The following is a 24,548-nucleotide window of genomic DNA, read 5'->3' as shown; positions in this document are numbered from 1 at the left end:
CCTGAACACTACAAATGAAGCAGTCAGTCAAAGATAAGAGGCCCACTAAGTTTGGAAGTTCTCCCCTCAGAGTGTTGATAGGGGAGTAAGCTGAAAGCAAGAGCCCTCACCCCAGACAGGATAGTCACAAAGTGGCAAATGTGACATCCTCCTCTGAACTAATGGAGAAAGACAGGGTAAAAAATGCTTAATAGCATCAGGGCAATTTAACTTCAGTCCCATGCAGAAAAAACAACATTTAATTTGACAATGTAGTTTCTCTGACAGTTTCAATATATTTCTTTATTCAAAAATACTGTATGCTTTTGGAATTATGTTCTGTCTATATAAGGAGTAATTTGAGAGCAAACACACTTCAACCGAATAGTATCTGTAAGTGTTAATGAACTAGAATAAAATTCTGATCTCCAAGTGTATAAAAACTCTAAACTTCAATATAATGTTGATGAAGATTGCTACTGACCTTAAGAACTTTGGCATTCACTGATTCCTTCTCTTTGTAAAAAAATCGAACCATCTGAATAGTCAGGTAGGCAGGCAAACGACTAATCTTGGACTAAATAAGAAAATATTTAGAGGGATCCATTATACTTCAGATTTTCACAGAGAATTTAGACATTTAGCATTTTTGTCTTAGATTGTAGGCTCTTCTTGGAGGGACTTGGGTCTTCCTATGTCTTTGTGCAACACCTAGCACAAAAGTGCTACATCTTGATTGGAGCCTCTGGATTAAATAAAGTAATAAATTGCTCAGATTTTTACACTTCTTGGTTCTGGAAATCTGCAAAGGTTCACCACATTCTTTTCCAACAGCAACTTAGTGTTTTGAGCCAAAAAATTCTTGTCAACATGATGAAGTTAATAAGATTACAAGAATAGTGATGACTGATTACTACTCACAGATTTGATGTACAGAGCATTTCTTTGCAATGTTGGAGAAAGTTTTGTGATTTCCTCTTGAAGACGCTGTGAAAGAAATTAGTGATAATATTAGCACTGAACTAATAATGGACACCTATACAACATAAAAACCAAAGCAGTTGTATGGAACATATACAATCTTAACCCCAGTCCTTATTCCACCAAGCGTACTCTTCTACCTGGTTGCTACAGCTTGATATTTTAGAAGAGCTCAGAATATGAGAACGCTCTGCACAAGGACCATGTTTTTCTTCAGTGCCATAAACATTTGTGATGCTTAACTTAAAGATACCATACAATTATCTGCTATCATCAAGCTTTTTTCCCCCATTAGAAAATTACATGCTATAAACTAGTTGTGCAGTGAGAGATTTTAGATAGAAGCAATTAAAATATTTACAGTATTACTATTATATCAGTGTAATTAACAAAAGAGGAGTATAACCCTGAACTGAGTAACAGACTTATCTTAGAACACTGTTTGAATTATTTAGAAACACATTGGTAGAAAACATAAATGTAAGATCCAAACAAAACCAAGTAACATGAAAACCAAAGACTAATTAGGGGGAGCTGATAAAACATTCAGATTAACCACCTGGTATCCATCTAGGTTCTTAAAGGTTTAGGAACCATGATTATTAAAAAAAATGTGATTAAGTATATCTTTGTATAAAAGTTTAACAAACACTTAAAAATAAGATCAAGAAAATATATCACCAAAGCTAAGCTATTACTAATAGTAAACTACAGAATAAAGCAATATTAACTATTAAATCAATACATTAGTCTCAATATTGGACTGGGGTTAAAATCATGTAGTTAAATAATCAAATATCAAAAAACCAGTCAATACTTACACATTTTACAGAGGATTCTAAGGAGATTGCTGGTTGTTTGGTAAAATTGATTAGTTGGGATTTGTAACCAAAGTCAATTAGATTTATAACTTGGAGCTGATTAATACTGAAACCAAAACCATCTAATGTCTAGAGCACAACCTCAGAGCTAATTATAAATCTATCTTCTTAGAATTCAGTTCTTTGTAGCAGCTACTTTTCTTTCCGCCACCCCCATCAGAGTTATCATCAAAGGAGTCTGTTAACGTGTATTATAAACATAAGTTTCACCACTCTTATTTACCAGAAATTACAGATGGAAATTTCAAGCCTTTCAGGATTTTTAAACACACTTTAGTGAACAGTTTTATTTGCAAGTATTTAGAGCTCCTTCTGGTGCCTTCCTCGTGTGGACTTTACGCATGCACACTGCACACACCCTCAAAACAAAAAGGCTAAAATAGACTGGGATGTCTCCAGACAATAAAAACAAAACAAAAAAGAAAAATATGACACTTAAGGTAATGGGTTTTTTTGCAAATTCTTCAGTTCAGTCTTCTGGCTCTCAGAGCAGGAGCTGGAATTGCAGTTCAGAAGCCAGACAGCGATGTTCTGCTGGCACAGCATTTCTTGGTCATGGACCTCCTTAAGACTAGTAAAAGGCTAGACTGGCCTGGTTGTTGATGTCATGAATTTCTCTCCCCAAGTTTACAAGTTTGGGGAATTCTGGAAGGTCAGTCTTCCCTCAGGTGGCTTGTCCCAAAAAGAGAAGATTCTCAGCCTTACCTTTGATTTTTCTAGTTGGAGAAATTTACTTACTCTACTTCTATTTAGATGAAACCCATGTAATTTTTTAAAAATTTATCTAAGGTTTCTTACCCCATATACACTATTTCTCTCACAAACAACAGTGAACTCTTGTGGAAATAATTTATAAAATGTAAACAACTCTTAAAGTACTATTATTTTATACAAATACGACACCTAGTGGTAATCTAGGCCATGCATATATCATCGCATGTTAGGCTCAAATTCACAGGAAAGCCCCGCAATTTTTGCAGGAGTTTAATAACTCACTTTTAAATGTTCCTCTACTTTATGCTGCTGTAAATTTGTTTGCCTCAGAATTTATTGCTGACAGTACACTAACCGTTCTAGCAGTTGCCACTGGATGAGTGAAGTGGAAGAAAAAAATCTAATAGTTTGGCTGCTGAGGAAGCAGGGAGAGTTAACAGATACTCCTTCCTCTCCCTTGCTTCTAGGTTTCTCAGCTTAGCATTCCCCTACACCATCTGTGTAGAAAGAGTTCTCAGATTTGGCATTCTGCTTGCTCTGCCCGTCAGTATGCTTCTGCTCCTGCTTGGTACGACAGCTCTTTCACCAACAGCCAAACCAGCATCTTTCTGTAGGTGGTAGCAAATTCAACAATGGCCGACTTGATAAACATATCCGCAATTACGAATGGTGCTACCTACATGTTTCTCTCAATTGTACAAAGTACTTGGCCTTATTCCTGGAAAGACATGCTCCAAGCGTTTAAGTCATTTGTTTTTTCGTCTCAGTTCAAAGGAGAATATTTATCTAAACCCTATGCTAGTTTGGGAGCACAATTCAGCATGATTAAGGCTACAATTTAATCATGGGTATTTTTAGTAAAAGTCATGGACAGGTCCCGGACAAGAAAAAAAAAAATCACAGCCAGTGACCTCTCCATGACTTATACCATAAATACCCCTGATTGAATCCGGGGTGGGGGGACCCCAGGCCGCCCGCTGCTGCTGCTCCTGTCTTTGCTGGTTGGGGGTGGCGCGGAAACCCTAGGGGGCCCGCTACCGCTCAGGTTGCTGCTGGGGGGAGGGGGCAAGCCCCAGGGGGCCTGCTGCCACTAGGATTGCCGACAGGGGGCACGGAGAACCCTCTGGGGGCCAGCGGCTGCCCTGGCCACTGAACCAGCCGTCTTGGCTGCTGCTCAGGCAGCCCCCAGGGCCAGCTGCCCAGGGCCACCAGAGCAACACCGGTGCAGCTGACCCTGGGGCCACCCTAGCGGCTAGCTGCAGAGTCACTCCAGCAGCGGCCGGTGTTGCTGCCTCCAGGGCCGCCTGAGTAACTGGCCCCAGGGGCAGCCCTGGGGTCAGCCAAAGTAGTCACTTCAGAAGTCATGGAGGTCGCAGAATCCGTGACTTCCATGACCTCTGTGACAGACACAGAGCCCTAAGCATGATCAATAGATTTACCTGAAGAGAGCTGGAATTAGAAATCAATCTCTGGCTGCACTACGTCAGGTTCCAGCTAGTGCTCCAGTTTTTTTGGTTAATATGCAATTCATCCCCCCTTTTCCTCTTGCCATATTCTACTCAAAAAGGTCAGCTACCTTTTACAGTTGGGAAGTGAAGCTTGCTGTCAAATATTGTCTCTGATAGCCAAGGGCACTGATATAGGTAATTTAGAATGTAAATCAAACAAGATATTTAATACTACTCACCAATTTAAGTCCTGTAAAAAGATATTTGACTTCTTGATTAATAAAGCAGCTAAGTTGAAGCTGATTCTCTTTTCCTTTAGTTACTTCCTCCTCTTCTGCTTCTGTACATTTCATGCTTCATGCAATTAAGGAAAACCATCACACCCTAAGAGCTGAACTATTGCTCTATTTACACGAGTAGGATCAATGGAATACTAAATCAGTTAATACAATCTGAAACTCCTGATTAGGCAGCATTTTTATTCATCCCTTTAAAAGGCTTAATTTTTACATAAATGTGGTTTTAATATCAGAAAGAAACTACTAAGATTTGGAACAATGAAAAGCCCTTCTGTTAAATAAATCCCCACCCACTTTTCTCTGCTTTAACCAGTCTAATGGCTAGAGTGTTAGTCCATGGAAACAGCAACAGCTCACAATACACGTTTTGTTGACACTTAGCCTTGCAAAGGCCATTTTACTGCTCTATTTAGTTTGCCAGTATCAAATCCTAGGATCAGCTTCAATATTACACTCCACGAACAGTGGCTGAGTGGAGTAGAGACAACTGCCCTAAGTTCTTCTACATCTGCTATCTCCCAGGCTCCCCCCACTTCTTTAGACCACTGAACAGCCTTCTCTTTGAAAACTGATAGGTATTTTATCATGGTTAAGGTTAAGATTTTATCATGGATATTTTTACTAAAAGTTGCAGACAAACAAAAGTTCACAGGAGTCTGTGACTTTACTAAAAATAACTGGGGGGCAAGGCTAGGGAGGGAAAAGGAATGATGACTGGAGCCCCATTTGGAGGAGAGAGGGGATATGACAGAACAAGTCCCACTGCCATGGGTGGGGAGGGGGCACAGCTTTGGCTTCAGCACCAGACACAGTTTGTGGGGGGGGAGGGAAGGGGAGAGAGTGGGAAGTAGAGAGCGCACAGCCATGGTTCCGGCCCAGAGGCTGCAGAGCAGGGGCACATGGCCTTGGCTGCAGTCACTGGGCACAGCCCCGAGGAGGGGCACATGGCCCTGGCCCCAGCCATTATTTTGGGGGGCCAAGGGGGAGGAGGGAGAAGAGCAGTAATCGTGGCTGCAACGCCAGCCGAAGCTTCAGAGGGGGCACACAGTCCCGCCTTCAGCTGCTGACAGCTGAAGGTCAGGGACATCTGGTAAAGTCACTGAATCAGTGACTGCCGTGACTAAATCGTATCCTTAAAGATGGTATACATCCCCTTCCATACCTTCTCCCTTTCTATCTCAACTGCCTTTCTTTCTTCCCTAATTCTATAACTAGTCTCCCCATCACTTCCTCTTCTGTAGTTTTATCCATCCCCTCCTTTCACTGTTCTTCCTATCAGGTGACCTAGTTGATAGTGGACCACTTATGTCCAGGCTTTCCTCATTTGCAGTTCCTTTCACCATGCACCTCCTAGTCTCCCTATCAGCTAATTTTTCCCTTTCCTACACCTTCATCTCTGTTCCACATACCCTTCCATTACTACGTTCTCCCCATTCTCCAACCTACACCCCAAACTTTCTGTGGACTCATTTCATCATGCCACTGACCTATGTATCTATTCTCCTACCATACTCATTCTGTTCCTCCACCCACAGTTTACAGGCTCAGAAACTGAAATGAGGTCCATGGTATGAAAGCAGAAAAGCATGGCCCTCTTGCTCCAAAAAGATCTAACACCTGACTCTGCATCAAGAAAGTTGTATAAGATTACTACCCTAATCTTAACAGATATTTCCCCCTCAACAACTTAGAAAAGCAAAATATTAAAAACTGCCTCAGGTCCTTCCCCATATGTCCAGGGGAAAGAAAAAAAAAAAAAAATACTCCACAGGCCCAAATATGGCATGCACTCAATTTCATTATGGGTAGGTGATCAAGAATAGTACACTATGCCTGAAATGCCACTTCCATGGAGCATGTCAATCTTGATCCACCTCCCAAAACAAATTATTTTTCTATAAAAAACCCTACTCTTTGAAAATTGTATGATGAATCCACTTCCTAGTCACCTGATGGTGTGAGATTTATTTGTTATATATTTATTGCATTTGACGAAATTCCTCAGGAAAGGGATAGCAATGTACAAAACGTGGAGTAGACTAAGAACATCAGCAACCCTCAAATTAGCAATTAAATGCGTGGCCATCTAGTCCCTTTTGTATTACGATATCGTTGGTATCCATGTAAAAGTAGACTTTCAGCATTTCCTGAGGCAAAGAATTTCAAATGCTATTAGTTTCTAGAGAAGAACCATTGTATATTTAAGTTTTGTTTTTAAAAAAGTTTCCAAAGGTACCATTTTTCCCATTACTGCTTATTCTAATTTTTGTGATGTGCTTTTATGTACTTCTACAATACAGATGTATCTTTTCCCCAAGTATCTTCTCTCTTTAGCCTCTTCTGGGTTAAGTTTTTCATTTTTGTTATCCCTTATGTGTGAAATCCCCTCCCCACTATGAGTTACTAAATCACTACTGCTCTTTAGACCTTAAAATCCTTAGGATACGTTGTTTCAAATTCAATGCTGAAGAACTGATCAACTAAACTCTTCTTTTTAGAAGCTGCTGCTGAAGCTCCAGAGTCAGTCTGCAAAACAGGTTTTCTTATTATAATTTTAAGTAGCAAACAAAAACACCATCTCTTCCATGCAGACAACAATTAAGTACTTTTAAAAGATAGTTCATGAATGCCTATTCATTCAAAAAGAACACATACCTATGGTTACATAAGAAAACTAGATATGTTGAAATTTCATCTGCTTAGTCTCCCTATCAGAGTGAAAAAGATTTAGACTAGACACCAACATTAGCATTTAATTACTGTGAAAGCAGTCTCTTTAGACCATAATACTGGCAAGAAACAGCAAATGTCTTTATTAAAAACAGCACCACTTTATTTTTCACTGAAAGGTAGAGTTCTCTATAATACTTTTTAAACTATAAACAAAACTGTTTTATCACTGATCTTTGTAAACCAAGACACTCCACAAAGTATTTTTTTTAAAGCTACACTTGGGGGGAAGTTTCACCCTTACCCTGGAGAAAATAAAGTTCTCGGTGAATTGACTAAGCTAATCCTGTTTGCTGCAGCATTCCTGCTGACATCCTTCTCTGAATCCCAAACCACAATAATGCTTTTTAGAAACAGCCAACATCATATAAAATTAATAGAATGTTAGGGTGACTGGACTCACATAAGCACGGATCTTGTGGTCTTCCACACTGGCTTATGTAGGGCCAACATGGAAACTCCTTCCATAGCATAGGCACCCCAATGTGCGATTTAAGTGGCATGGAGGGCCTTGCACTGGCTCTCAACATCATGAGGCAATTTCATTTATTAGACTATAAATATAACCTAGGGAGAACTTGGTAGTGCTCCAACCTAATGAAATTTGTTCAACTATTTATTGATGTACCCCCCAATAAGAATATCAGTCATGAATACTGTATTATAGCCTCATCTATAGTCAGAATCAAAGAATAATACAAGATGATGTCTATTACCTCCATAAGAGCATCACCTTCTATCCCTTCCAGCTTTTGCTGTAGTACCCTCATCATTTGTACCCAGCATTCATTGGCATCCTATGAAAAAACAGAATATTGAAATTTGACTAGATACCAGTAATTTGCATTTATGATTTTAGGTATGTACTCTTATGAAACTACTATCAATCCCCTGATAACATGAAATTTGTAATCTGAGTAAGCTGAGCTAGTGTTTGACTCTTCATGCAACTTTTTCTCTACACCCTACAAAAAAACATCTAGCTTTTGGAATACAAAAGGCTACAGAATAATATTTGGACTTCAATAGCTAGAAGTAGTAATTTTCTGTTGAGTTAATGTTTTGCAACTGTATTCTATGACAGAATAAGTTATTTGATAAATACATCTTTTCCAGAAATGTATTCCTTGGACACTGTATAATATATCGGAAGTTAAGTGAAAGTCTTTACCTGTTGGAGATATTGGCCTTGATCACCTTTCTCTGCAAATTGTGGGAAGGCCATGTGTAAAAACTGCAGGAGAATGATGGGTGGGATGCTGGAGGACGTTTTATCCATGGAATCAAACAAATCTCTAAGAGCTTAAAAATAAAGCAAGTGAGTTTTGAAAATAAAAAAATTAAATGTAAAAAAATCCTCTTAAAAATACTACAGCAAACTAGTAGTTAAAATGAACAGCAAGAAGGCAACAATATCCAAAGGGAACACTTATTTAACAGTGTCAAATTAGAACTTTTCACCAAAGGGCCCAGTTGTTTCACAGTAGGTACAATAGATGCAAAATGTGCCTGTAAACATGATTACGCAGGCATAGCAAATGACCCAGATATGAAAGATAGGCACATAGTGCCTTGCCCTTTGATGCCACTTGAAGCTGGCTCCTCACTAACAGTCCACAAATAGAAATGTCATTCACCAAAAACTATTTAACACACTCCTGAAGCACAATGTCTTTGTAACATGTCTATACCTAAAAACAAAAGGTGTTCAGGTTAAGATCCACTTTCTATAACTGAAAGCCACAGTGACTTAAGTGTCACTTATTGCTGATAGGACCAAATCTAAACTTGATTTTTCCACACTTAAAATTCTTCAGAGAATACTTAAACTTCGCACCCAGGAAAAGCAAGTCAATGTACACTAGTGCAGAAAGTTCAAAGCTATTTGCAGTGTAGTGGATGATGCTGATTAAGAATATGTTGAGTGGCAACATACACACACACCCCCTTTCCTTCCATTCCTAGCTGCATATATGAATCTTATTTCTAAAAATGTATCCATTATACAGAACTTCAAGTTTCCAAACGCTTTACAGACACTGACTGCTGCTCACAACAGCCTGTGATGTAGGCTTTACAGGTAAGGAGACCGAGGCATGAAGCTTTTATACCAATGGATATAGCTAATGTTATTTTATAACAAAAAAAACTAAATTTTATGGCCAGTTTCTTCCTGTCCCTGTGATCCAACATCTCAAACACTGACTCCAAGAGGCATTATCTCAATATGACACAGGCATTAAAAAATGCGTGTGTGTCATGCAGGAGCTCCTGACCAGCCCAGCACCAACGAGTTAACTAAGGATTTACTTATCAATGTATTAGACTCCTCAGAAGCAACGTTGTCACCTCAAAATAAAATAATAAGGGACACAAAGTAGAGGCAGTGAGAGGGGAAGGGGCAGGCATGGTTGTATAGAGTAACCATTGAACTTACCACCCCAAAATTCGATCAGCAGGCATACCCACAAACTGGACCTTTCCTTCTTATTTTGTTTTGTTTTTCCTTAAATGGACTGGTAGAAATCCCAGTGTGCTGGCCCAGCATCTTAGTGGGGCAATGAAATAGAGTAAAAAAAGAAAACAAAGTGGACAAGTAGTACCCTTGTTCAAATGTAAAGGGTCTAACTAGAGTTCTAGTTAGAGCTCAGAGATACTGGGCCTTTGTGAGCTCCTGCTACCCAGACCACCATCACCACCACCAAAATAAAATGTTACTTTCCCTTTGGAGATTAAATATATGATGCTATTATGAAGTTTAGGGTAAGGATTATGGCATATTGAGGATAGCAGTCAATATTACTCCAGTGGTGTTGCAAGACCAATAACATCTATTGAATGTAGTGTCACTGGCATGGTGAGTTCCAGAAGTACAGTTATAACCTACTATTAAGTGAAAAACAAGAACTGTCGACTCAGATGTTTACATGGGAAGTGTTCACCTCAAATGATGGAGAGGAGTGCTTTACAAAGTCCCAATTACTTTAAACCACACTTAAGAAATAAGGGCTAATGCTTTACATTTAAGGCTAGATTGTGCCTAGTTTCAGGTGGGTAATCCACACTACTCCAAATATACCTTTGTTGGAGTAAGTTTTGGAAGGTGCAGAAAAGTATGCTAGATTAGTCTAGTCCTTAGAAGTACATTAGGTGGTAAAGGTTAAAATGAACCCCTCAGTGCTCTGGAGTTCCTAAGGCATAAACTCCAAAGAAAAACACACATTAAAGAATTGCAATAACAATCCTGGACTCCAGCAAATAATAGCAAAAACACTCTGTTCTAATCCAAATACCGACCTGCAGTAATATACTGAGCAGAGGCCATTTCTCCTGAAGCTCTCAAGGCACCGGCATACCTAAAAGAGATTCAGATAATTTGCATGCAATTAAACTAAATCTAATCTTAAACTAATATAAAATAAATTTTTAAAAACAAATATCAGGTTTTTAATTCACAAAAGAGGGGAGTGGATAAAATGGTCAGATAGACATTTAAAAACATTCTGAAAAAGGGTTCTGGGTAGATTCACTGAACTTGATGTAATCCAAGTATTTACCGCCTGGCAGCATTCATCCTCTAGTGCTTTGACACCCACCCCAAACCATCATTTCTACTATAATCACGCTGAAGCAAAGGAAAGGCTGGCATCCCTCAAATCACTTTTGCTTAAGAGTAAATGAAAAAAAAATCTTATTAAAAATTTGATTACTTTAATTCTATGTGATTTTGCATACACTCTACTTCCATTTAATTCTGTCCCCCCTTCTCTTCCTGTTTCTTGGAAGAGGAGCCTTTCCTTGCTTAGCACATGAAAAGTAAGGCTGAACACTTGTCTAACCACAGGTTTCTACTGCTTCACATGGGAGCAACAGCTACCTCCTAAAATGATTTGAGTCAAGGTGGGGAGGAATAGTCACACTCAGTGGTAAAAGCAGATGAAAGCTGAGCGGAGATCACTAGTTCTGGTAGCTATCGTCACACATCTCCCTCTTATGAAACAATGCAGTGTGGCAAGGGGAAGGGAATGGGGACAAGAGAGTAAGTAACCAAAAGGAGTTCATGTCCCCAAGCAGGTTCCCAGCCAGCTAGGGGGGGTGGGGGAAGCATGCACCAAGAGTATGGAACAAAATGGGGCACATTTCTGGTGTGTCCAATCGTGATTTCTACCAAGGAGGAGAATGTATTTTAGAAAAGCACAGGAAAGGGGGAGCACATGCAGGAGTTACTCCTTAGAAATTTCTGAAGTATCGAATGCAACTTCCTCCATCTTATGAGATTAAGATATTTAGAGTCACTGTGGAGAGTTCTCTGAAAACTTCCGCTCAACGTGCAGTGTTTGAAAAGGCTAACAGTATGTTATGAACTATAGGAAAAGGATAGAAAAGAAGACAGAAAATATCATAATGCTACTATAAATCATGGTGTGCCCACAACTTGAATAGCGTGTCCAGTTCTGGTCACCCCATCTCAAAAAGTATTTAGAAGAACTGGAAAAAGTTCAGAGAAAGGCAAAGATGATTAAGGGTATGGAATGACTTCTATGAGGAGAGATACAATACAAAAAATAGGGGTCACCCAATGAAATTAATAGGCAGCAGGTTCAATACAAACAAAAGATCATTGCCATGAGATGTTGTGATAGCCAAAAGTATAACTGGGTTAAAAAAATAACTAGATAAATTCATAGATCATAGAATATCAGGGTTGGAAGGGACCTCAGGAGGTCATCTAGTCCAACCCCCTGCTCAAAGCAGGACCAATCCCCGATTTTTGCCCCAGATCCCTAAATGGCCCCCTCAAGGATTGAACTCACAACCCTGGGTTTAGCAGGCCAACGCTCAAACCACTGAGCTATCCCTCCCCCCCTAAATTCACAGAGGATAGGTCCATCAATGGCTATTAGCCAAGATGATCAGCAACTGAAACCCAAGATTGAGGCAACCCTAAACCTCTGACTACCAGAAGCTGGGAGAGCAAGACAAGGATGGATCACTTGATAACTGCCCTGTCCTGTACATTGCGCCTGAAACTCTGGTATAGGCCACTGCTGGAGACAGGATACTTGGCAAGATGGACCATGGTCTGACCCAGTATAGTAGTTCTTATGCTCTTAAGATAAAGTCTGAATAAAATTTATAGAGCTGGTGGGCACCCCTTCTTCCTTGCTCCACTCAGAGAGAAGTAATGGATGGAACAGATCTTTCTTTAAGAAAAGGAGTAGGTCAGGTACATATTTTCCGTCAGGTGATGCTGCTGCTTCACTCACTGCTGGGCAAGAATGGGAGCCTCTCCTGCTACTCCGATATCAGATTTCTCTTCCTAATGAGACCTTACTTTAGTATGTAAAGGAAGAGCTCTGAGGAAATAGGCTCCTCCAAGATAGGAAGAGGGATCTGTGATTCTCTTACTTCAACCTTGGACCTGGCTTCCACAAAAATTCATGTCAGGGAGGACCAGGGACAGTATCCCTTTCATCAGAAAGCCGTACATCAACCATGAGAAGCTAAAGGGGGATGATGCTCCTGGATACCTCAATGGGATCGCTGATGTGAAGTGAAACCAGAACACTAAGCTTGCCAAGCTGAGCTAACAGCTTTACTTTCCTCCTCACTATCCTTTTGTGCTGTCATCAAGAGAGAAGAGAAAGGGTGAGTCCTGCTAACACCATTCAAAGCAGTGGATTTGGTTTTTCCTAGGGCTGGTTTCCCAGAAGATAGAATACTGCCACCTTTTATTGCATCCTCCTAGTTTTATAGGATATATCTTGACACAACCCATGGGACATTTAAGATACTAAATACAGCTCTAAAACTAAGTGTGAAAAAGATTTCCTGACTGAAATTAAGATTTATGGGATTTCCCACACAGATTATTTCTGAACAGTTTTCCAGTGTATTTAAATGTGTAAATTTTACAGCCTAGAAACAGCTATCAAAGTTGTTACAAGGCAACGTTTATGCCAGACTCATTACTTTAACAGTCAAATCTTAATTATTTAATAGAATGGAAGGCAATTAATTTGAATAAGTATCTGGATAATCAGTATTACTGTACTGTTACTCCTGGGGGAATTCTGCACCACTGTGTGGGTGCAGAATTCATGTGAGTGGTGCAGAATTCATGTGCCCTACAGATTTCTTTGCTTCCCTGCAGAAAATGACTCTGAGCCCTGGTCTACACTAGGACTTTAGGTCGAAATTAGCAGCATTAAATCGATGTAAACCTGCACCCGTCCACACGATGAAGCCCTTTATTTCGATTTAAAGGGCTCTTAAAATCGATTTCCTTACTCCACCCCTGACAAGTGGATTAGCGCTTAAATCGGCCTTGTCGGCTCTAATTTGGGGTATTGTGGACACAATTCGACGATATTGGCCTCCGGAAGCTATCCCAGAGTGCTCCATTGTGACTGCTCTGGACAGCACTCTCAATTCAGATGCACTGGCCAGGTAGACAGGAAAAGAACCGCGAACTTTTGAATCTCATTTCCTGTTTGGCCAGCGTGGCAAGCTGCAGGTGACCATGCAGAGCTCATCAGGAGAGGTGACCATGATGGAGTCCCAGAATCGCAAAAGAGCTCCAGCATGGACCGAATGGGAGGTATGGGATCTGATCGCTGTATGGGGAGAGGAATCCGTGCTATCAGAACTCCGTTCCAGTTTTCGAAATGCCAAAACCTTTGTCAAAATCTCCCAGGGCATGAAGGACAGAGGCCATAACAGGGACCCGAAGCAGTGCCGTGTGAAACTGAAGGAGCTGAGGCACCCCTCAGAAAACCAGAGAGGCGAACGGCCGCTCCGGGTCAGAGCCCCAAACATGCCGCTTCTATGATGAGCTGCATGCCATTTTAGGGGGTTCAGCCACCACTACCCCAGCCGTGTTGTCTGACTCCTTCAATGGAGATGGAGGCAATACGGAAGCAGGTTTTGGGGACGAAGATGATGATGATGAGGTTGTAGATAGCTCACAGCAAGCAAGCGGAGAAACCGGTTTTCCCAACAGCCAGGAACTGTTTCTCACCCTGGATCTGGTGCCAGTACCCCCGAACCCACCCAAGGCTGCCTCCTGGACCCAGCAGGCGGAGAAGGGACCTCCGGTGAGTGTACCTTTTAAAATACTATACATGGTTTAAAAGCAAGTATGTGAAAGGATTACTTTGCCCTGGCATTTGCGGCTCTTCTGGATGTACTCCCAAAGCCTTTACAAAAGGTTTCTGGGAAGGGCAGCCTTATTGCGTCCTTCATGGTAGGACACTTTACCACTCCAGGCCAGTAACACGTACTCAGGAATCATTGTACAACAAAGCATTGCAGTGTATGTTTGCTGGCGTTCAAACAACATCCGTTCTTTATCTCTCTGTGTTATCCTCAGGAGAGTGAGATATAATTCATGGTCACCTGGTTGAAATAGAGTGCTTTTCTTCAGGGGACACTCAGAGGAGCCCATTCCTGCTGGGCTGTTTGCCTGTGGCTAAACAGAAATGTTCCCCGCTGTTAGCCACAGGGAGGGGGGAGGGTTGAGGGGGTAGCCACGCGGTGGGGGGAGGCAAAATGTGACCTTGTAACGAAAGCACATGTGCTATGTATGTAATGTAAACAGCAAAGTTTACCCTGAAAGAGGAGTGTAGCCACTGTTTTATAAAATGTGTCTTTTTAAATACCGCTGTCCCTTTTTTTTTCTCCACTAGCTGCATGTGTTTCAATGATCACAGGATCTTCTCCTTCCCAGAGGCTAGTGAAGCTTAGAAAGAAAAAAAAACGCACTCGAGATGAAATGTTCTCTGAGCTCATGCTGTCCTCCCACACTGACAGAGCACAGACGAATGCGTGGAGGCAAATAACGTCAGAGTGCAGGAAAGCACAAAATGACCGGGAGGAGAGGTGGCGGGCTGAAGAGAGTAAGTGGTGGGTTGAAGCTCAAATGTGGTGGCAGCGTGATGAGAGGAGGCAGGATTCAATGCTGAGGCTGCTGGAGGACCAAGCCAGTATGCTCCAGTGTATGGTTGAGCTGCAGCAAAGGCGCTGGAGCACAGACTGCCACTACAGCCCCTGTGTAACCAACCGCCCTCCTCCCCAAGTTCCATAGCCTCCACACCCAGACGCCCAAGAACACGGTGTTGGGGCCACCGGCCAACCAGCCTCTCCGCCACAGAGGATTGCCCAAAAAAAAGAAGGCTGGCATTCAATAAATTTTAAAGTTGTAAACTTTTAAAGTGCTGTGTGGCATTTTCCTTCCCTCCTCCACCACCCCTCCTGGGCTACCTTGGTAGTCATCCCCCTATTTGTGTGATGAATGAATAAAGAATGCATGAATGTGAAGCAACAATGACTTTATTGCCCCTGCAAGCGGTGATTGAAGGGAGGAGGGGAGGGTGGTTAGCTTACAGGGAAGTAGAGTGAACCAAGAGGCGGGGGGTTTCATCAAGGAGAAACAAACAGAACTTTCACACCGTAGCCTGGCCAGTCATGAAACTGGTTTTCAAAGCTTCTCTGATGCGTGCCGCGCCCTCCTGTGCTCTTCTAACCACCCTGGTGTCTGGCTGCACGTAACCAGCAGCCAGGCGATTTGCCTCAACCTCCCACCCCGCCATAAACGTCTCCCCCTTACTCTCACAGATATTGTGGAGTACACAGCAAGCAGTAATAACAGTGGGAATATTGGTTTCGCTGAGGTCTAAGCAAGTCAGTAAACTGCGCCAGCGCGCCTTTGAACGTCCAAATGCACATTCTACCACCATTCTGCACTTGCTCAGCCTGTAGTTGAACAGCTCCTGACTACTGTCCAGGCTGCCTGTGTACGGCTTCATGAGCCAGGGCATTAAGGGGTAGGCTGGGTCCCCAAGGATACATATAGGCATTTCAACATCCCCAACCGTTATTTTCTGGTCTGGGAATAAAGTCCCTTCCTGCAGCTTTTGAAACAGACCAGAGTTCCTGAAGATACGAGCGTCATGTACCTTTCCCGGCCATCCCACGTCGATGTTGGTGAAACGTCCCTTGTGATCCACCAGAGCTTGCAGCACTATTGAAAAGTACCCCTTGCAGTTTATGTACTCGGCAGCTTGGTGCTCCGGTGCCAAGATAGGGATATGGGTTCTGTCTATGGCCCCACCACAGTTAGGGAATCCCATTGCAGCAAAGCCATCCACTATGACCTGCACATTTCCCAGGGTCACTACCCTTGATATCAGCAGATCTTTGATTGCGTGGGCTACTTGCATCACAGCAGCCCCAACAGTAGATTTGCCCACTCCAAATTGATTCCCAACTGACTGGTAGCTGTCTGGCGTTGCAAGCTTCCACAGGGCTATCGCCACTCGCTTCTCAACTGTTAGGGCTGCTCTCATCTTGGTATTCATGCGCCTCAGGGCAGGGGAAAGCAAGTCACAAAGTTCCATGAAAGTGCCCTTACGCATGCGAAAGTTTCGCAGCCACTGGGAATCGTCCCAGACCTGCAACACTATGAGGTCCCACCAGTCTGTGCTTGTTTCCCGAGCCCAGAATCGGCGTTCCACAGTATGAACCTGCCCCATTAGCACCATGATGCATGCATTGGCAGGGCCCACGCTTTCAGAGAAATCTGTGTCCATGTCCTGATCACTCACGTGACCACGCTGACGTCGCCTCCTCGCCCGGTATCGCTTTGCCAGGTTCTGGTGCTGCATATACTGCTGGATAACGCGTGTGGTGTTTAATGTGCTCCTAATTGCCAAAGTGAGCTGAGCGGCCTCCATGCGTGCCTTGGTATGGCGTCCGCACAGAAAAAAGGCGCGGAACGATTGTCTGCCGTTGCTCTGACGGAGGGAGGGGCGACTGACGACACGGCTTACAGGGTTGGCTTCAGGGAGCTAAAATCAACAAAGGGGGTGGCTTTACATCAAGGAGTATTTCAGGCAGGACTTCATGGAGGGTTCCAATAAGAAATGGTGCACCTAAGTTATTGTTCTTACTGGAACAAGGAGGTTAGCCTGGCCTCTGATTGATATATGGCTAGATTTACCTCGCTGCACCTTCTCTGTGAGTAACTGCAGCGTGACCTAGAGGAATGAGTCCCCTAGACGGGGGAGGAGGCAAATGATTACAAAACAAATCTGGTCTATTTCTTGTTTTGATCCACTCCATCTATCTTTTACATCTTTGGCTGGCAGCAGACGGTGCAGAAGGACTGCATGCCATCCACATCTCATGGCTGCTCAGCAGAAGATGGTGCAGTAGGACTGCTAGCCATCCTCATCTCTTGCCTGCCCGGCAGAAGATGATGCAATAGGATTGCTAGCAATCTGTATTGCCTGCCTGCTCACCATAAGACAGTTCAATAGGACTGACTGCAGGACTAAAGAGAATGACCTGGTCAAGTCACTCCAAATTTAGTCCCTGCGCCCATGTCTGCCCAGGCACTCCCAGCCGACGTGGCCAGGAGCACCTCGGACACGACGAGAATGGCTACCAGTTGTACTGCACCGTCTGCTGCCAGAAGGCAATGGGTTGCTGCAACTGTGTAGCAATGCCGTACCGCGTCTGCCAGCACCCAGGAGACATACGGTGACGGTTACCTGAGCGGGCTCCATGCTTGCCGTGGTATGGCATCTGCACAGGCAACTCAGGAAAAAAGGCGCGAAACGATTGTCTGCCCTTGCTTTCACGGAGGAAGGGAGGGAAGGGGGGCCTGACGATATGTACCCAGAACCACCCGCGACAATGTTTTAGCTCCATCAGGCATTGGGATCTCAACCTAGAATTCCAATGGGCAGCGGAGACTGCGGGAACTGTGGGATAGCTATCCACAGTGCAACACTCCGGAAGTCGACTCTAGCCTCGGTACTGTGGAAGCACTCCGCCGAGTTAATGCACTTAGAGCATTTTCTGTGGGGAGACACACACTCGAATATATAAAACCGATTTCTAAAAAACCGACCTTATTCCGTAGTGTAGACATACCCTGACAGGGAATCAAAGAGAAGCTGCAAGAGCGGTCAAGTGCCACTCCCCAGCAGCTCAGGCGCATCCTTTCGGGCACCTGGGGCAGCCAACAGTGAGCTAAATTACTGTGCAAGGGGGTGGGAGGGTTTGGGGACTCCCCAGGTGGTGCATGGTAAGACCCACCCCCGTCCACCCAACCCCCATGCATGCAGACTCCTCCCCTGATACTCAGATTCCCCCCCAAATCTTCCTCTACCCAAGTCTCAACCCCACCCCGCACTTGGATCTCCCCAGCCCCACCTGGTGGCTCCTACCCTGCTATGGGCTCAGCCTGCAGTCCCATCTGGGCTGGGGGAGGAGCACAGCTTCCCTGCACAGGGTAGCTGCGGCTGAGGCTGGGTCAGACCCACCCCCAGAAAACTCCCCCAGCTGCCGGAAGTTCTGCATCCCTCCTCAGCTGCATGGGGAGGGGTCACTGTACAGGTAGCTGCTTCCCTGTTCATCCGGAAGCCCCCATTCCCAGACCTCCACACCGAGCCTCACCCCCCCCCCGCATCTGTACCCCCCAGCGAGCTCCTCCCCCTACATCCAGACCCAACAGTGTACCCAGACCACCTCCCCGCCAAGCCCCACCCCCTGCATCCAGGCCACCGCCTGATGAGCCCCCGCATTTGAACCCATACCCCAAACCCCACTCCCTGTTCTCCTGGACCCCCACTGCACTGAGCCCCAACCAGCTGCATCCGGACCACCACCCCACCAATCCCTGCACCCCCAGCACCCAAACCCCTGCCACACCCAGACCTCCCCACCCCCACTGAGCCCCAACCGCCTTCACCTGGACCCACTGCAGCCCAATTGAAGCTGTAACCCCATCTCCCATCACATCCAGACCCCCCCACTGAGCTTCCTGCACCCAAACCGCCTCACCCAGAACCCTCTCAACCCCACACCTCAATCCTTTCAATAATAAGCTCCTCCATACTTAGATCCTGCTGGGTTAAGCCTGCCTGCCCACAGTTGGTACAGAGGGGCAGGGCCCTGGGGTGTTTCTGAGGTAGGCCCAGCCCTCGCGCTGTTTCAGGCTTAGGTGCAGCCTCACCGCTGAATCCATATCCCGGGCTCGGGGGTGAAGGGGGCGACCTGCAGGGTGATCTCCCATCTCCGTGCAGCCATTGGCCTGTGCTCCCCACTGCCATGCTGGAGCCGCCACATTTTTTTTTATTGACAAATAAAATTTGTTGGATGTTTTTTGGCACAGAATTCACTCAGGAGTACCGGGGAAACCAAGTCAAGTACAGAGGTGTCAAGAGTTCTGATCATTCTACATGAGTGAAGTAATCCTGCCTAAATAACCACTATTCCCACAATTCTTGAATGTTAAAGACCTCTCACATTGTGTGCCTGTTGGCTCTCTCACTGGAATTCTCCAAAGGTAAGTCTGGAAGAACAGATTTATCTATCTTGCTGACCCTCAAGACGGTAGAAAAATCCTTCATGCATTACTCACAATTAAATCTGTGTAGAAACTGGTTGTTTCCAGACCTCAATCCAGAAGAGTCAGGAAAATTAGGAAATACCAAGTGTACTAAGAAAATGCTTGTGGATTTCTAAAACTAAATCTTCTGCTGTGTTGCCAACAAAATGTAACATACTGAACATCACAAGCTACATAATCTGTAATTGGACAGTTTGCAAACAAACTAGTGGACAGAGTTATGGAAAAGTGTTTTTGCAAAGGAATAGGACTGTTTCTTAAGTTAACTGCATAACACAGGTTTTTAGTTTTTTGTTGTGTGGGGTTTTTTTTTTTTAAAGGAGAGATCATAATTCTTTAGACGAAAAAAGAATATACGTTAATCCCAAAAGAGTAGATGATCAAAGTTCACAAAACTGTTTAGGCAGGTTGCTGAAGACTTACTTGCAGTAGACTGCATCAGAATTTGGATGTGAACTTTTTTAGTGAGACAGAACCAATTCTCTATTAAAAATATTTTAGCTCCTATAAATATGCAGCTGCTTTGACTTCTTAGTAAGGACAAAGATGTAACCAACACAATGATTCTATTAGTCTGTAGCTCTATTAAAACGACAGTTTTACACAGACACTTCATAATCCAAAGAAAACAATTTTCATCTTAGTACTTTTGTACTGAACCCTACCTCTTAAGGGCCTCTTTCAGTTCTGGCACAGAGCGGATACACTGAACTGTAGCATTCATGTAACAAGTGTTGCCAAGATTTGTCAAACCACATGGTAACTCCATCTGCCAAGGAAATATACATGGTGCTTGAAGATTTAAGAGACATTTGAAATTATTTTGGTATACACACTGTAACTCAGACAGTAGCTTGTTAAGACAAATCTGAAATTAAAAGAAACCTGATCAACCATCATGTTACATCAAATTTCATCTAACAGATCTATTAATTCAGATTTATTTTTATAAAAAGTGTATTTATTTTTAGTTCTATTACCTTGTTAGTTTGAAGTATTTTACCTTTTAGTGCACTTTATTGCTTTTAAAAACATTAAAGAGTGCTTCATTTTTGTGTACCTTTTGGTATAGTGAACAGAATTAAATTTAGAGGGCAAATCTCCTAAAAGTAAGACATTTACAGAGGTTCCAATTATAATCAAATTCAAACTTTAAAATATCTTTTATCTTGCTGATTGCCTTGATAATCTTGCATACGCGTTTTTAAGGATAGTTGTAATATAATCAAATCAATGTTAAAACAACATCTATGTTCTCAGCAGAACTCTGAGAAGTAATGAAATCCATAGTTAAATTGTTAATATTGCTTTTGCTTTATCACTAGTTTACAGGGAGGAGTTAAAAGAGTTTTTTGAATTTCTGAGGTCCTGAAGTTTACATTTTAAAAATATTGATCTAACTTCTTAAAAGAAGAAAATGGTCATACTCATGTAATAACTGGACCATAACAATTTCAGAAACCATTAGAAATAATTACAAAATATCATAACATATTTGTGCAACACTTATTTAATACAAAGTGAGCCAGATATCAGGAAAAATTCATTTGTACAAAATGAGTCAATTACACATTTGGATAAATTCTTGGGAAAAAGCATTAATCTAGCTACACAATCTGTGTTAATGTGTCTGCTAAAAAAACCAGCAGCACAGAGTATAGGCATATTTGAAATTCAGAGACATAAAATTTGGTAAGAGAAAAAGTAACATGTAAAGTCCTTCAAATTTTATCCAAGATTGATGTCTCCTTGTTCACCTCTATTATTTATAGTTAGTCTAAGTGACTGGATAGCTCTAGTCTCATAGGTTTATATAATTTAAGTATCAATTATTTTCCTCTTAGACCATAGGCGGATCTTACGTAAGTATTAAAATACATATCAGTCCTAAATTACAAAGCCATCATCATATGGATATTTATAATTGTGCAGTAGCCAGGGTTCAAAAGTCACCATGACTGTTTTACGTTAATTAAAAAAATACCATAAGAGCTCCTAGTTCAGACTAAGGACAAACAAAACTATTCAAGTTATTAAAAAAAATACATCCCAAACTAGGGAAACTTTTGTTTTCAAACATTAAGTCAATTTCCCCCCCACCCAGATCCTTCTCTCACAAAGAAGATTTCTTCTACTCCAACAGTTTAAAAAAGGAGTTTCAAATTTTCAACTAGGAACCAATGTTCCCAAAAAGGAGACTAGGATATTTTCAGGGTGCACTACTGTAAATATAGAAAAGCCACCAAATAATTTGACACTACTAGCAGTCTTTGTTCAAGAGAAGCCCAGGATCAAAACCACAAGGAGGATACAAGTCTGGCTTCAGATGCCTCTCCAGGGACACATCTGGGAAGTTTGTACTATGGTAGAACCTGAAAGTTACGAACACCTTGGGAATGGAGGTTGTTCATGACTGAACCAAATGTTATGGTTGTTTTTTAAAAGTTTACAATTGAACATTGACTTAATATAGCTTTGAAACTTTACCGTACCGAAGAAAAATGCTGCTTTCCTTTATTTATTTTTTTTTAAAAAAAGGTTTACATTTAACAGAGTATTGTATTGGCTTATTTTTCCTCTGGTGCTGCTGCCTGATTGTGTACTTCCGGTTCCAAATGAGCGTGTGGTTGACTGGTCAGTTTGTAACTCTAGTATTCATAACTGAGGTTCTACTGTATGCCTACCCCACAATAAGGTTGGTTCAAGCCAAATGATATTAGTTAAATGAGCTATAATTTAAAATACACTTTTTACCATTTCCTCCAAAGTCACATTACACTGTCAACACTTTCAGGTTTGTTAGATACTAGAAATGATAACTAAATATGCTGTAGTTGAAGATCCACTTTTAAATAAACATTATAAATACACTGAAAAGTGCAGTTATCCAAAACATAACAGGAATCTGAGGTAAAAAATGTGCTTACAGCTGAGGCTAACTGCTCCTCTGTCATGTCTTCTACAAAGACAGGTCGAGCTACCGGTTCCTCAGGGAGTGCCTCTGCAGAGCCCATCATTAATAAGGTCATCCCCTGTAAACACAGCAAATATAATCAGACACATTAAGGAACATCCATAAAATACAAGAGCAAGAAAGGTAGAAATCTGCATACCTCTAAAATTTAGTAATTTCAGATATCTCCTATTGGAGATAAACCAACAGCTCTCTCTTACAATGTCTATTTCATACTGTATTATTGTTTCTAAAGACAAAGCTAACCAATGGGAAAAAAAAATGAAGTGAATCTACCGCTTTATTCTTTTATATTTATATTGAATTCCTGAATCACCCTTCCTTCATGAAAACTAAGAAAAGGCTTTTAGTTCATTAATCTCTAAACAGTACTACCAACTTCATAATTAAGTAGAAAATGCACAATAGGCAAAATTTTAGTATTTTTAAGCAAGTTTCCATTTGGCCTGGATGCTATATCAGTCAGTAGACAAGATCTTTCTACTAAACAGCTTTAATTAACATCAGGTTCCAATTATGACTAAAAAATTAATGAACCACAGAATATCTTTAAATGAAAACTCCCTCTGTTTTTGACCCTTTCAAGTCAAAAGTCTTTCATACTCCAGTAGTATACAAGGGAAACTACTTTATCCTCCTTTTCTCTGATCTTGGGCTTTAAGAAGTTAGGAGCCAGAACTACGTTCAGATTTGAAAGGATAAAATAAAGTTTACTAGAATCTCCACGTGTGTGTGCAAAAGTTGCTAATTATTCAAGTTCAGACTACTCTGAATAGAAAGAAATTCACCCTTCTTTGGCCAAGGATTTGGGGGACCTTGAGAAGGATCTTGTTGAATTTACTACCGTGAAAGCTGGCTTGTGGGTTTTGGACCTGTGTGTTTTCTTGGGATGGGTATACTAAGAGGAGGGGAACAAGGGAGATGCCACCTCTGAGGACAGGGGGGGCTATTTGAGGAAGTGAGAAATACTTGATCTAGGGTGGCCAATATGGCATAGGTATGAGGGAAAAATGGGTTGGGGATGCTCCACAGTATTGCCCAGAGAACAAGAGGTGGACAGTCCAGGGAGAAAGGTACTGGTGCTATGACCTTTCCTGGGCCAGTATGTGCAAAAGGAACTTGCCATCGTGACAACCTGGGTGGCTCCACACCATAGACATTTCCTTCCCCTTTGACCAACAGGTCAGTGTTTGAAAGTATGACGCTGGTGGTGAAAGGGGTATATCAAAAAATGAGTAATAAGTACCCAGAGACTCACCCCAAGCAGTATAAATTCCTTACAATATCCGAAAGTGTGGTTAGATTATTGGAGGAAGACTATCAGCACCTGGTGCACAGTGCGAGACCAGAATTTTACCTATCTAGCCCTCAGCACAATAGTATGCGAGTGCCTTTGCCACAGCTCTTTGATCTACTGCACCACCCTGCTGATACTTCATAATAAGTGAAATACCCCCAGGCTAGGGGAATCAAGCAACTTTCCCCTGTCTGTTCATTAAAGATCCCTTCCCTACCAGACTACTGCTGAATCTTAGGCTACGGCCACACTGGCACTTTATAGCGCTGCAGCGTTCTCGCTCAGATGTGTGAAAAAAAACACACCCCTGAGCGCAGCAAGTTACAGCACTGTAAAGCGCCAGTGTAAACAGTGCCCCAGTGCTCCCAGCGCTGGTGCGTGACCACACTCACACTTCAAAGCACTCCTGCGGCAGCACTTTGAAGTTTCAGATGTAGCCATGCCCTAAGAGAAAAGAACTACCAAGTTCCTGCAAGAAAGAAGAGAACCATCAGGGAGAGCTCAGGAGCAACCTCTGCCTTTCGCTGGTCAGGCAGAATATCAGATAAACAACATGGATATGTTGAGTAAAAAAGTGCTAGCAGGCTCCAGGGAAGCAACAACAACAAAATCACAAGAATCTCTTGCATTACCCCAGGGATTGGAAAAAACAGCAGATAAGCCTCATCACTGAGGCGGTGAAAGTAGTACAGACCCTATACCGGAGAAACTATCCTATGAGAGCAATTGAGTGAGTAGCAGCTATCAATGTAAAATGCAATAAAAAATTCTCCAAGTATCAGGAAGAAAGTGTCATTTCCCCACAGGTCCTAGCTCACAAAGTTCTC

General features: G+C 42.5%; 1 protein-coding gene across 3 annotated transcripts in view; it reads right to left on the bottom strand.

Annotated features, from left to right (window-relative positions):
* USP14 (ubiquitin specific peptidase 14) overlaps window positions 1–24,548 on the bottom strand; it is a 36,022-nt gene that overhangs the window by 6,675 nt on the left and 4,799 nt on the right. For all 3 annotated transcript variants that reach the window (XM_073331431.1, XM_073331433.1, XM_073331432.1), the window contains exons 4-12: window positions 22,378–22,482; window positions 20,116–20,219; window positions 10,330–10,388; window positions 8,204–8,334; window positions 7,749–7,829; window positions 6,749–6,828; window positions 4,243–4,357; window positions 901–966; window positions 464–556 (exon numbers count right to left, since the gene is read on the bottom strand). In XM_073331431.1, the coding sequence (XP_073187532.1) occupies window positions 464–556; window positions 901–966; window positions 4,243–4,357; window positions 6,749–6,828; window positions 7,749–7,829; window positions 8,204–8,334; window positions 10,330–10,388; window positions 20,116–20,219; window positions 22,378–22,482 (834 nt within the window). The remainder of the gene's footprint in view (window positions 1–463; window positions 557–900; window positions 967–4,242; window positions 4,358–6,748; window positions 6,829–7,748; window positions 7,830–8,203; window positions 8,335–10,329; window positions 10,389–20,115; window positions 20,220–22,377; window positions 22,483–24,548) is intronic.

This window comes from Lepidochelys kempii, chromosome 2, assembly GCF_965140265.1.
Source record: "Lepidochelys kempii isolate rLepKem1 chromosome 2, rLepKem1.hap2, whole genome shotgun sequence".
NCBI classification, from domain to species: domain Eukaryota; kingdom Metazoa; phylum Chordata; order Testudines; family Cheloniidae; genus Lepidochelys; species Lepidochelys kempii.
The sequence above is the reverse complement of the archived record's forward strand: the minus strand, read 5'-3'. Positions and strand labels throughout refer to the sequence as shown.